General features: G+C 41.5%; 1 protein-coding gene across 1 annotated transcript in view; it reads right to left on the bottom strand.

Moving 5' to 3' along the window:
• IRAG2 (inositol 1,4,5-triphosphate receptor associated 2) overlaps positions 1–13,519 on the bottom strand; it is a 45,329-nt gene that overhangs the window by 21,264 nt on the left and 10,546 nt on the right. The window contains exons 3-9 of the mRNA XM_045288484.1: positions 10,250–10,296; positions 10,094–10,158; positions 9,599–9,694; positions 6,766–6,836; positions 2,493–2,550; positions 219–282; positions 101–133 (exon numbers count right to left, since the gene is read on the bottom strand). Of these exons, the coding sequence (XP_045144419.1) occupies positions 101–133; positions 219–282; positions 2,493–2,550; positions 6,766–6,836; positions 9,599–9,694; positions 10,094–10,158; positions 10,250–10,296 (434 nt within the window). The remainder of the gene's footprint in view (positions 1–100; positions 134–218; positions 283–2,492; positions 2,551–6,765; positions 6,837–9,598; positions 9,695–10,093; positions 10,159–10,249; positions 10,297–13,519) is intronic.

The raw sequence follows: 13,519 nt of genomic DNA, 5'->3' as shown, positions 1-13,519 counted from the left end.
GCACAGACGCCGCATGGATGAGACTTTGCGCACAAGTCGGAAGCAACTAATGAGAGGAGGTCTGTAACACTTTCAGGAAAGGAACAAGCTGTGCCTTCAACTCACCTCCACCTCCTTCTCGTTAGCCGAGATGCTGTAGAGAAGATCAGGGATTCAGATGAAACACAATCCAACAGTAGAACGAAACATATTAGCATGCTACTTGAAGAAAAACTTACTTGTCACTCTGTCTAAAGTTGACCGATTTCACAGTAGCTGCAGGAAGAGGGGAAGCAGGGGTGTCTATTCAAGGACAATAAAATAGTATTTGGTTAAAAAGTCTTACTATCTAAAGGTATGTTAGATCAAATCATTTCTGTCCTATCTCTGCTAAGGAAAAGCATTTTACTGAATTATGCCCAAGACCATAGCCAGCTACCAGTGTTTGCTTGTGTCATTGAACAAAACACGATGCCGTGCCATTGGGGTCTCCCACTTAGACAGCAGCATGAGAATACTCTTTGAAAGCTGAGGGCAGCTCAGAATCAAAGAAGAACCGGATTTGTTCTCTTTACACTTCAATGTTTGTTGGACTTGATCCGAGCAAAATACTAAGTGCCCATCTTCCTCTGGTACCATGGTCCTTCCTTGTCAGGCTCCGGCTTTGATGACAGAAACAGTAGTTGTAGTAACCACATCGGTAGCAATTGTAAGCATGACATCACCATTAATTACAGGGTTAACATATGTCAGTCTCAGAACAAGGTTCTTTACACATTTTAATAACCTCACCATAACTTTACAAAGAGGAGAACATATTAAATATTAAGATCACAGGATTTAGAGTTGAAAACCTTTAGTTTAAATCTGAGATTTGATATGGCTGTGTGACCTTTGTGAGTCCCAATTTTATCAAATCATCTACAGAATAAGCATGATATTAACTTATTTTCATGTAGTTGCCAATTTTTATGAGCATTTAATTTGTTAAATCTTCATTGCACACTTTATGTGGTGATAGATATTGTTATTATGTACAGTTCACAAACTAGAATGCTGAATCACAGTTGATCTGCCTTACACAGTATTTGGAAGAACTGAATCAAATTATGCAGGTGAAGAATTCAGCCCAGTACTTCATCCACTCACCCACCCACTGCTCATAGGGACCCTATGGGACAGAGGAGAACTGCTTCACAGGATTTCCAAGACTGTAAGTCTTTTTAGGAGCGGACAGTATGCTCTTTCTTCCTAGGAGTGGCTGGTAGCTTTGAACCACTGACCTTGTGGTTAACAGTCCAATGCTTCCGCCACTGCACCACCACCTAGTACCCAGCACACAGTATCTTCTTAATAAAATGTGCCTCTTTTTTCAAACCCACTATTTCCATTCTGCAGATGAGGAAGCAAGGGCTCAATGTTAAATCACTCCCAAAGCTCATGTAGCCAATTAGAGATCAATTCAGCCTGGAGTCTTTGCGACTCCAAAGCCTAAAACAATACCTTTTGGCCACCCTAATGGAGGAGGGCTGAGGAGGAAAACAGATGAGCAATGATTCTTTATATGTCCGTTTATTTACTGTCATGGGTGTGGGAATCAGAGAATGGGAAGAGGGTGTATAAGATGAATCCTCTATTCTCATATATTAAGAAGCCAGGCAGGCTGGGTTTGTGGGGTGGAGGGAGGCCCTCATCCTTGCGAATTGGAGGTGACTCCGAATTACATCCTCATCATTAATATTGTTCCCCAGTCTATCCTCCCATCATAGTGCTGCCTTAAAGTTACCTCTTAAGCACAGGGCTGATTGCTATGTCGCTGGCAGCTTTAACTGTAGAAACAGACATGTGCTATTTCTCTCTAGGTTCTGAAAACAGCCATTCCCCTTACCTGCCCCAGGGCACTGGTGTTAGGTTACACCTCCAGTGTACTCAGGGACCTTTAGGGTTAAGGTACAGCCCACTTTGTTATGTATGTGGTTACCTGTAATTAGGGGGGCTTGCATGCCCATAGAGTGTATGTAAACCTTGGTTGCAAATATGTTCTCTCTACCTGGACCTGGCTCCTGAAGGCTCGGCCCCAAAGGTGAGCCCTTGCATGCCTTACCTTGTCTGATGTCTCTTTAATTAACCCCTCACTTACACAACTGCTCCTTTCGATTGCGGGGACTGGTGCCCCACACAAGGAGTAAGGAGAACTCTGAGGGGAGCTTAGAATTTGCCAGCAATGTGGGCTTACTCGAAATAGAGCCTGAGGCATCGCAAGTCCTTGGAGGGTGCCGTGAGGCCAGTTGTCAAGGCAGTGGACAGAGAAGACTTGGATCAGCAGCGGAATTCAAGATTCCTCTGGAGTTTCACCGCCAGGGCAACACGAAAGCAGATTTTTGAAAGTTATATAAAAGGAACCAAGAGTCAGGCCTATTGGCTGACCTAATCCAGAATCCTTAGGTTTCACCCATAAAAATAACCCCGACGAACAAAAGTCCACTTGAGGGTTCGAAGAGAACAGTCCTTACCTCCTGCCGCACATGCTTTTGTGTGGGACGCCATTGCTTCTGGTTCCTCTTGGGCTTCCTAAAATCATAAAGAGATTTGATTGCTGCACATAGAACAGAAATTCCTCACAACCAATAATTCCTCTACTTCCCGTCCTCTCCTAGGCCCATGCTGACCAAAATATTACATCCTCTACAGGGCTTAGGGGTTAGACCCACTTCAAGGGATATCCTAATTTTGATGGGGCAAGAAAAAATATTAATATGTGAAAACTGGCAAATACAATTCACATTACTACAAAATAATAAGGATCTACTATCAAGTTTATGAACTACAGATAAATCAGCCCTCTCAATATGGAAGAAAGAAACGCCACATCTCGAGTAGCATGGAACGATTCTACAGATTAGAAACTTGGAATTTGAGCTTGATAGTGGGGTAGGATTAGATACGGACAAAGAGGCAATGAGAGGGTGGATCTAGTGATGTGGCTTTCTATATGGATTGTTAAAAAAATGGTGCAAAAATAGCTAAAATAATACATATTTTTAAAAATCATTTTATTGGGAGCTCGTACAATTCTTATCACAATCCATCCATCCGTCCATTGTGTCAAGCACATTTGTACTTTGTTGCCATCCTCATTCTCAAAACATTTGCTTTCTACTTGAGCCCTTAATATCAGCTCCTCATTTTTCCCCTCTTTCACCCCTCCCCCTCCCTCACGAACCCTTCATAATCATAAATGATTATTATTTTGTCATATCTTACACTGTCCGATGTCTCCCTTCACCCACTTTTATGTTGTCCATCCCCAAGGGAGGAGGTTATATGTAGAGTCTTGTAATCGGTTCCCAGCTTTCTATCCCACCTTCCCTCCACCCTCCAGGTATCGCCAATCTCACCACTGGTCCTGAATTCCCTGTGTTTCCAGTTGCTGTCTGTACCAATGTACATCCTCTGGTCTAGCCAGATTTGTAAGGTAGAACTGGGATCATGATAGTGAGGGGAGGAAGCATTTAGGAACTAGAGGAAAGTTGTATGTTTCATCGTTGCTACCCTGCACCCTGACTGGTTCTTCTCCTCCCTGAGACTGTTCAGTAAGGGGGTGTCCAGTTTCCTACAGATGAGCTTTGAGTCTCCACTCTGCACTCACCCTCATTTACAATGTAAAATACTATTTTACTCCTTATGAATACATTTAAAAAAATCATTTTATTGGGGGCTCATACAACTCTTATCACAATCCATATATCCATCCATTGTATAAAGCACATTTGTACATTTGTTGCCCTCTTCATTCTCAAAACATTTGCTCTCCACTTGGACTCTTGGAATCAGCTCCTCATTTTATGGTCCCTGTTGGAGATCTTGAGTAGAACAAACGGTTCATGCACTTGCTTGCTAATTGAAAGATTGCAGGTGCCAGGACGCCCCACCTCGGAAGAAAGGCCAGTGATCTACTTCTGGGAAACTGGGCATTGCACACTCTGTGAGTGCAGCACGGTTCTGCTCTGACACGCTCGGGGTCACCACGAATCCGAATCACCATCAGAGTCCCTGTTTTCTTGCTGTAGTTGGTTGAAGTGTTTCCCATAACCCACCAAAACATATGTCCACTTGGTACCTATGAATGTGATCTTAATGAGGATCTTTTGCACATGTAAGGGGTTAAGGTCAGGCCATACTAGATTCCGGTGGGCCCTGCATCCAAAGACGGGTTCTGAGAAGGAGAGGGAGGAACGTCCTATGAAAAGAGGCCGAGATTGGAGGAAGGGATCTGCAAACTAAGGCATACCAGTAGTTGCTGACAACCACGAGAAACTAAGCAAACAGCATGGGACATATGCTCACTCAGAGCCTCCAGAGGGAACATGGCCTGCTGATGCCTCTGTTTCAGACTTCTAGCTTCCAGAACTGTGAGAGAATAAATCTGTGCTGTTTTAAGCCACCCACTTCGTGGTAATATATTATGGGAACCGTAGGAAGCCAATAAAGTCACCAACCAAGTGCTGAGTGCATCTGCTTACTGCAAATCTCCTCTCCTTTCATCCTGTGTGCTAGCCCACGTGACCATATGTCTGCAGTTAAGCGTGGCGCTCTAAATCACACGGGAATCATGCCTTTACCAGAAAACCAGAGTGATGATCTATAATTGCCCCTCTTGCCCCAAAGGTATCCATGCCATAACTGCCCCTCAACCTTGTGTTTGCTTGAGGGAATCTCTGCTTCTGGCAACCAAAATGCATGCTTTTCTCTAACTAAACAAGGAGAAAACAACATTAACACACATACACCCACACAAAATCCAACACAGACAACAACAAAGAAGGGATGACTAAGACCTGCAATGAGCCAGAGTAGAAGTGGACCCACAATGATCAAGTTACTCTCCAGTAACTAATTTATAACATGGATGATGACTCATCTCTTAAAAGTCTTTTTCTAGAAACAAACAGTTATCTTTACAGTGCTACACAATGTCTAATATTCAGTAAGGTTGAAGTGGATCATACCAACCCCTAATTTACTTAAATATTTGTTGATCACCTTTTAGGTGACAGGGATGGAGCTAGTGGCCACATTCTGGCAGTAAACAAGAAAGAACCGACTGTACCTTCATGGATTTGATAATCTACTCGGCAAGCAAACAAACCAGAAACCGTGTGGCCGGAGACCTTTGGGAAGCCAACCCTCCCAAGCCTCGTCTTCTTCCCCGCAGCAGCTGGTGAGTTGCAACCTTGGGCCTTCTGGGCAGCAGTTGAGGGATTAATCACTGTACCCCGGGGTTCTTTATTTTTTACTTACTAACAAAAAAGGGGGAAATTATTCTTCTGGAGCCTATCAAAGAGAAAGGAAGCCCCCCCTTTGATGAAAAATTTGCATTAAACTATAACTATAATCAGGCTAAGCAATATTATGAAAAAAAGTGTGTCTGAGTATAAATAGACCCATGGAAATGACCAGATCTGATGGTGTTATTCTTGCTAAAATCTCCCACTGGGGTAAAAGGAGAGCCTGTCGGGGGAAACCCACACAGTTTGCCATGGTCCTCTAAATTCTTCATAATCTATTTCCTGGCCAGTATTTCCACTAAGTCTCTATACAACAACAGCAGCAGCAGCCAGCACTTTCATGATTACTCCAAGCACTTTACACGTATTAATGTAGTTAATCTTCTCACTCACCCACAGTCACATCTCTAATTTTAAAACGAGGAGACTTAGGAATAGATAAAAGAGGCAGTTTGTAAGTAATGGAATTAAGATATAAACCATAGAATCTGGCTCCAGAATATATTACACTCTTTCAATGACAGGTCTCAATTTACATGCTTCCCTCGCTCATGCTGGTCCCCTGACACTAGTAGCCACCACACTGGCTGCTCCCTCGCTGGAGTACTGGTGGTTTAGCTGTCTCATGGATGAAGGGAGCTCCCATGGCGCAGTGGTTATGTATGGGGCTGCCATCCACGTGGTCAGCAGCTGGTTAGAAACTGTCAGCAGCTCCGAGGGGAAAAGACTGGGCGTTCTTCTCCCATAAACAGCGACAGTCTCAGAAACCCACAGGGGTCACTGTGAATCAGCAGTGACTCGATGGCAGTGCGTTTGGTTTCGGTTTGGGTATGTCTGAAGAGATCTGGTACACTCCATTCACTTAAGACCTTTCTCCATGGTGCCTTCCACGGTCTCCTGCCCTGAGCATTTTTCTTTTATATCATTAAGTACTCTCAAATTATTAAACTATTACCTGTTTCATCATTTGGTTGAATAATTTCTGTAAGCTAGCTATCCATTTCATTCAACTTTATTATTAATGCATTCATTTTTTTAAAAAGCAGTCACCTATTGTTAGGTAGTTAGCCTATTTACGTTAATGTCTGATGACTACATGGGAATTGAATGATTGATTGAAGGAAGGAAGGAGCGATCAATCAATGTGGAGTCAGTAGAGTGGCTCTCACTCTATCATGTGACTTTAGGCAAGTCACGGAGATGATCTGGCCAAAATGTCTTCATCCACAAAATACTGACCTCATAATATCTTCAAAGGCTAAAGTGAGATCATGCTTTTAAGAGTATATTGCACAAGGCAAGTGGCTCAAACCCACCAGCCACTTCACAGGAGAAAGAGAGGCTATCTGCTCCCAGAACGATTTACAGCTTTGGAAACTATGTAGGGTCACTATGAGTTGGGATCAACTCAATGGTAGTGGGCTTTGTAAGCAATGAGACTGTTCAACCATCTTAATACATCCTCTTTCTTATTATTAATATGTGTGTTTCTTCTTACCAGATTCAATACGGCTTTGTCTTCACTTGCAGAGCCGTGGGTGGGAGTGTTGTCAGGAGCTGCACTGGTGCCTATGATAAAAAGAAACATAGGAACAGGGGAACAGCACCAAGGAAAAGAGGAAGAAACAATAACAAGGATGCAAAACTGGGAGGACAGTGAGGGCAAAGGCCTCCCGTGGGACACAAATCATGTACCACGAAGCTTCAAACGTGTTCATTGTCTCAAAACCAGGAAGCCGGTGGCTTAGGTTCACAAGGAAACTAGGTCATAAAATGTCTCTAAATAGCCTTCAAACAGTAGTTTTGTGGGTTTTTGAAAGCTGGTTTTGCTAATGGAAAGGAGGTGAAGGAAGTTTGGACAATTAGTAACAGTTTGGGTAGAGCTTGAGAAACAGGTCTGTTTTTTAAATTACGATGCAAGACTGATACAAAATATGAGATGCTTCTACTACCAGGACATCATCTTTTTCAATAAGATGTCATTCAGAAGAAAAGATTCTCTTGCTAATTATGACATGTCTTTGTTCTGTTCTTATTTTTGTCGACTTTATTTATACTAACAAGCCCTTTTGGGGCCCTGTGTTGGGCTGCCAGCCACAAGGTCAGTAGTTAGACACCCCCGCTGCTCTGTGGGAGAAAGCTGGCACTCTCTGCGTCCATACAGATTGGCAACCTGGAAACCCACAGGGTGGGTCTCCTCAGCCCCACAGGGTGGGTCTCCTCAGCCCCACAGGGTGGCTGTGAGTCAGAAGCAACTCAGTGGCAGTGCGCTTTCACCTTTGATTTATTTGTACTCTGGTATACTCAATTATGATTTCCTTCTTCATATAACCCATTGTCCGGAATTCATTCCAGTGGAGGCACAAAGGTCAGCATTTATAATGTTTCTTTTTTATTAAGTGAAAAATATTGAAATTATGTGTCATTTATAAATTTATACAGAAATAGGAACAAAGTGGCAGCTATTTTCCCCCCACAGGAATTTTATAATTTTTATTTGTTTTTATTAAATTTTAAGATAGACAAATAGATTTATATGGTCCATAAATAAAAAAGTATAAAGTGTTATACATTAAAAATTATACCACCCAGTTTTTACCTGCTGTTAAGAATAACTTATGAACACATAACTTTTTCCTGTTATTCACAGATTTTTATATGCTATACAAAATATTCTTTTGCCTTTTCCTCCAGGAAATATTTCTTTAATAACATTCTAAGTTATAATCTTTACATGTTTTCTGCTTGCATAGTATACTACTGTAAGGATATACCAAATCTATTAATCACTCTCTGATAGGTAATTTGTAAAAATATTTTACAATATCAAGCAATGCTATGATTAATACATATGATTAATGCCCTTCTCTCTGTGTGTACATATTATTTGTAGAACTGATTCCCAGAAAGCAAATTGTTGTATCACCGGGTATGGGCAAATAAAAGCTTGGTACAATTGGTACAATTCATCCCATTTGGTTGCAATAGTTCCTGGTGACCCAGTGGACTAAATGCTGGGCTGCCAATTGCAAGGTCAGTAGTTCAATCCCATCCATCATGCCACAGGAGAAAGATGAGGCTGATCCTGTAAAGAGGGACAGTCTTGGAAACGCTTTGGAGCAATTCTGCCCAGAGCTAGAATGGTTTTAAAATCTCTAATTTGGATTCAGTGGAGCAAAAAATATTCTACCATGAAGCCTGCTTCTCTAGTTTAGCACTTATAGCTCACACTTAAATGTCCTGTATAAACAATAGAGGGGCATGTTCTTTCACTCATCTCTTTTTGGGTGGGCTCGACGCTTGTCCCACGGGGTTAACTATAAAGGTGTTTCATCAGGAACAGGTAGGAAAACTACCAAGTTTTCAGAGTCAAGCAGTAGAAAAGGATTTACAAATCATCGAGTTCATTCTTTTGCCCTAAATGGACCATCCCAAATTGGTCCATTCCTCTAATTTGATAGATTATAATTCACTTTTTGAGATTTTAAGAAGCAGGTAACTGCACAGCTGTAGCATATTACAGTTCTACAGTTATGCCATAAAGCCTTTGTGGGGGTGACCCAGGACAAGGCAGTGTTTCATTCAGATGTACATAGGGCCACTGTGAGTCAGAAGTACCTAAGTGCCACCTAAGGACCCCACCGCAGCAACGCACCACAGCAACACACCACATTTGAGACCCACAGCCCCAAACCCAACCCATTGAGGCCCAGTCAATTTCCACTCATTGTAACCCTATGGGCAAGAGTACAACTACCCACTCACTGGCTTTCCAAAGCTGTACATCTTTATGGAATCAGAATATCACATCTTTCTCCTGAGGAGTAGCTGCTAGGTGGTTGGTCATTGTACGACGGAGTTTTCGGTTAGCAGCCCAGCTCTTTTACCACCAAGCCTCCAAGGACTGTTTCATTGGCGAGCCAGTTGGGTCAAATCAGTAAGATACATTGTACCATGTGCTCTAACCCAAACTCACTGCTGCTCAGTCCATTTGACTCCTAACAACCCCACAGGGCAAAGTAGAACTGCCCCCTGGGCTTCCAAGCCGGGACATCTTTACAGACACGATGGCATCCCCTTTCTCCCACGGAGCAGCTGGTGGGGTCAAACCAACAACCTTTGGGTGGCAGCCCGATGCTTAACCCATTGTGCCACCCAAACCTGGTAACATCCTCATGATGATGATCATGGTCCCCAATTGGATACCTCTTCTCTGGATTATAAAAGGATTTTATGAGAGATGATCTTTGAAGTACTGCAGTTACTCCACCGGCTTATAGGTTTCCTTTACGTCCCAGACTATTGTGGACTTGAATCCCCTAGAAGCTTACCTGGAGTCTCCATTGCTGCAGAAGCCGGCCTGGCATCTTGCTCTTTCTCACAGACTGATCTGCTGCTAAGGTCACCTGAAGCCATATTCAAAGTCTCTGAGGGAGAGACTGAGAGTGAGAGTGCTATGCAAAAGGAACATTTGCCTATTTTATTTTTATTTGCATGCAGCTCGACAGTCACAGAATCCTGGGCGTATCCTCACAATCCCAACATTCTATTTCTATCAGCGGCCTGGTAGTGAAATGGCTAAAGTGCTTGCCTGCTACTCACACGGTCAATGGTTTGAACCCATCAGCATAGGAAAATTTTTTTTAAATATGTGACACTCTACTTCCACAAAATATTTCCTCCTCGGAAACCTCTGTGGGATAGTTCTATTCTGTCCTATAGCATCACTGTGAGCCTGAATCCACAGTCTGTCAGCCGCAGTTTGGGTTTGGTTTGTTTGTTTCTTGATTTTTACTTAGTTTTAGATCTTTTCCAAGTCTACTCACCACTCGAAGTTACAGTACTTTCTGTGGATGAAGTGTGTCCGGGCAGTGATAGTGTGGGGTGTGCCCTGCCAAAAGAGTGGAAGAAATATTTTGGAAGTTCAGGTTCAAAGGAGACTCTTAAAAAGTAAATGAATATGAATACAAATGGGAGCAAACCTGAGCTGTGGCCGGGTCTCAAAATGCAAGCGCCCAACAGCATCCTCCTTCAGGGAAAGAGGAAAAAGTTCAACAGCTTGACATTTTATACTCCCAAAGAGGTCACTTTAAGCAAACATTTTCATACAATTTTAAATGAACCCATATTTGCTTTGTTCTTTCCGGGAGGCTATGGGGATGGGATAGTATAGGGCATATTGATGTACACACATCCTCAAAGCTCTATTTACCAAAAACAAAATCCAATTTTAAGTGTACTTATAAGCTTGATATTTAAAGATAACTTGAAGGAAATTTGGGTAAAATAAATTTTTAAACTTTACCAAAGGGCAGTAAGAGCTTCTTTCAGGAACTTAAGTCAAGATTTCTTTAATCAGAACGTTCTATATGAACATAGGACAGCATTACTCTTCTCATTGAAATATTATTCAACCTAGTGTCTAACCTGGCAATGTAAGTAGGGTTTTCCCTTCTCCAGCAACATGCAATTTAAACTTAACCCATATCTCAAAGCGGGTAAACCTAAGTCAGCTTCTACAACTTGTGGCTTAAAAGGAGCTTAACAAACCCGTGGTACCAGCTTGCCAGGGCAAGTACCCGATAGTCTTCTTTGGACCTTTTAGCCTCCACCAGACAGTCCTGCCCTGGGAGGAGCTTGCATCCACTTGGTGGCCGTGGGTTTGGGTATTTTGGGCTGGTTGGTAGGCTGGTTTTATGGTTGATTAATTCACTCCTGTCTCAAAACATTCAGGCTTCCAAAAATAAAATTTTCTCTTTGTTTATCTTCACTATCATTTTTATTTATTTGGAATAACCAAACAAGTCAAAATTTAATCAATTAAAATGAAAATCACGCTGATAGGCCTAAACCCAGGACAGACAATGTAACGAGAAAGACTATCAATAGTCCACAATCAAACGTAGAACTCCTTACTAATGGTCACAACCAACAACGAGTTTCTATGGAGGGCTGCAGTATGTCCTACAAAGCACATTAAATCCATTCAAGAGCATATTTACTATTCATCACAGAAAGTGAAGGTGTGTCAAAGGTTTGCTGAGTTTTTAGTTGTACATAGTACAGTAATTGCAACTTACATTAAATAGCACATTGAAATCTTCAAAAGCCTCTCTCCGTGTGTAATACACCGTATATAACATATATTCCAAACTGAGTTATAGCAACCCAATAAGGCAGGGTGGAACCACCCCTGTAGGTTTCTGAGACTGTAACTCTTTACCGGAGTAGAAAGCCTCGTCTTTCTCCCAAGGAATGGCTGGTACATTTGAACTGCTGGTTGCAATTAGCAGTCCAATATGTAACCCCACTGTGACATCAGGGCTTCCTTAATCACACTTATGGAACAAGAATGTGCGCCTCTATCTTAACTATATGTCAATCTTAGTTCTTATTTAATTTCAACCCTGCTTTAAGTTTCTAAAAGAGTTAGCAAAGTGGATGATATCTGAATTAAACTTTCAATAGAAATTTTACCTTATACTTGGATAATGAAGAAGAGGAAGTCAGGGCCATTTTATAAATCTTTATATAGAGACTGTACTAGTCATTTTTATGTGCTTATTTAACGGTCTTCCAATATTTATGTAAGTAACGAAGCTATAAAAATAAAACAAATGAGCTATCTCTCAGTTCCATTCCTAGTTCATAGAAATCAACAAGAATCGATACCTTAATTAAAAATTTGGTCCAGTTAACATTCCATAAATATAAACTCTTTACTATATATAGGTTGAAATAATTTCTTTTATTGTACTTAACTAAACGTTTACTTTGCCAGAATAGATGTCATTTTGCACTTATCTAGACCCATAGATGCCTGTATTTTAAAAAGCTTGAAAAATGCAGTTTTAATTTCCTGTTCCTTTAAATCAGTTTCCAATAAGGAATGGTGCAAAAGAATAATTTCTGCAATCTTTGTTTAAAATGGACAAATTGTTACTTGAATTCAAAATAATAGGCAGCAAAAATTGCTTTGCTTTGGCTTTGCTATGAATAATTTGCAATAATTCTTTTGGTGTAGTGCTTCTTTCATCTCATATCATGTATGTGAAACACTTTTGTGAAAAGCCTTTTGATAAATGTAATATTAATTAAACAAGTAATAATTCTGTGGTGTTAGAGAAATCTCATCTATCTGGAAGCCAGGCATTGCTACATTGTTCCTGAGCAGTTGCAAAGAAAGCAATTGGACATTACTCCCAATTCATTAATCTTTGTAAATCTGTAATAAAAAAAACAACCCCAAGTCAGGCCGTCCCAGGTTACAAACAAGACCTGCTCCTCTCTGTGTCTTTAAGTTGGATTGGCAGGTCTTTGGAACAGGTACGCTGGTTCTCCTGCTTGTCTGCCAGTGTTCTGTGTACCTGCGCTCCCTTTGAAACAGGCGACACCAACCCCCATTCACGGCGAAGTCTTCTGCACAGTCACTTCCACTTGCTGCACACGCAGCTTTTACGCCACTGAAAAAACGTTTAGCCTTTCTTTTTGCACTAAAGCTTGTTGGTTTCAAAATGAGGGCAAATATGCATAACATTTGAGGACACATAAGAGGCATTCATAAACCGGAGGTTCCTAACACAGAGACTTGTAACAGCCAAATTCACTTCTAGATTCTTATTAATTGGATTACATAGTATTCTTCCTACTTGTAATAATAACTGGAATAGAGAAGGAAAAACATTTTCTTTTCACATTCGTTTCAAATATAGGAGTACAGTTCATGAAAGGTACAGCTAAAGTCCCTCCAACATCTGTGATAAAGGGAGGCTGGAAGAATAAGTTAGGAAAAGCTTGTTCTACAATTGGATATCTTTTTCCCCAGCCTCAAACGTCACTCCTACTCAAACCAGCATCCCAGACCCTGCATGCGTCAACCATACGTCCTAGGCGGATCATGAAAAATATAACCTACTCAGTATCTTTTAACAGCAAGGAAACAAATCAAGAAATTGCTTAAAGAGCAAAGAAATCCCAAAGTGTAGACAAGAGATTGACTTACACATAGGTCAATGAGTCTAATCCCTGCTGAGAGCGCAGCAGGGAGAAGGCTCTTCCTGTCCAAGCCATTCAAATATGAACCTGCACCACATTTCCATGAACAGCCACTGGTCAGCCCATTTTCTTTTGACAGTAAGCGCCTAATGGAGGGTGGAGCAGCCAAGGAACTCACGGGACAAAGGGTGAGAGATTCTCCCATGGGCTGGGCCAGCAAACGCAAGCCACAGACACAGAATAGTATTATTCCAATA

Source organism: Echinops telfairi, unplaced genomic scaffold, assembly GCF_000313985.2.
Source record: "Echinops telfairi isolate 266 unplaced genomic scaffold, ASM31398v2 ScPeMD7_21;HRSCAF=78, whole genome shotgun sequence".
NCBI lineage: Eukaryota > Metazoa > Chordata > Mammalia > Afrosoricida > Tenrecidae > Echinops > Echinops telfairi.
This window is presented reverse-complemented; position numbering and strand designations above follow the sequence as displayed.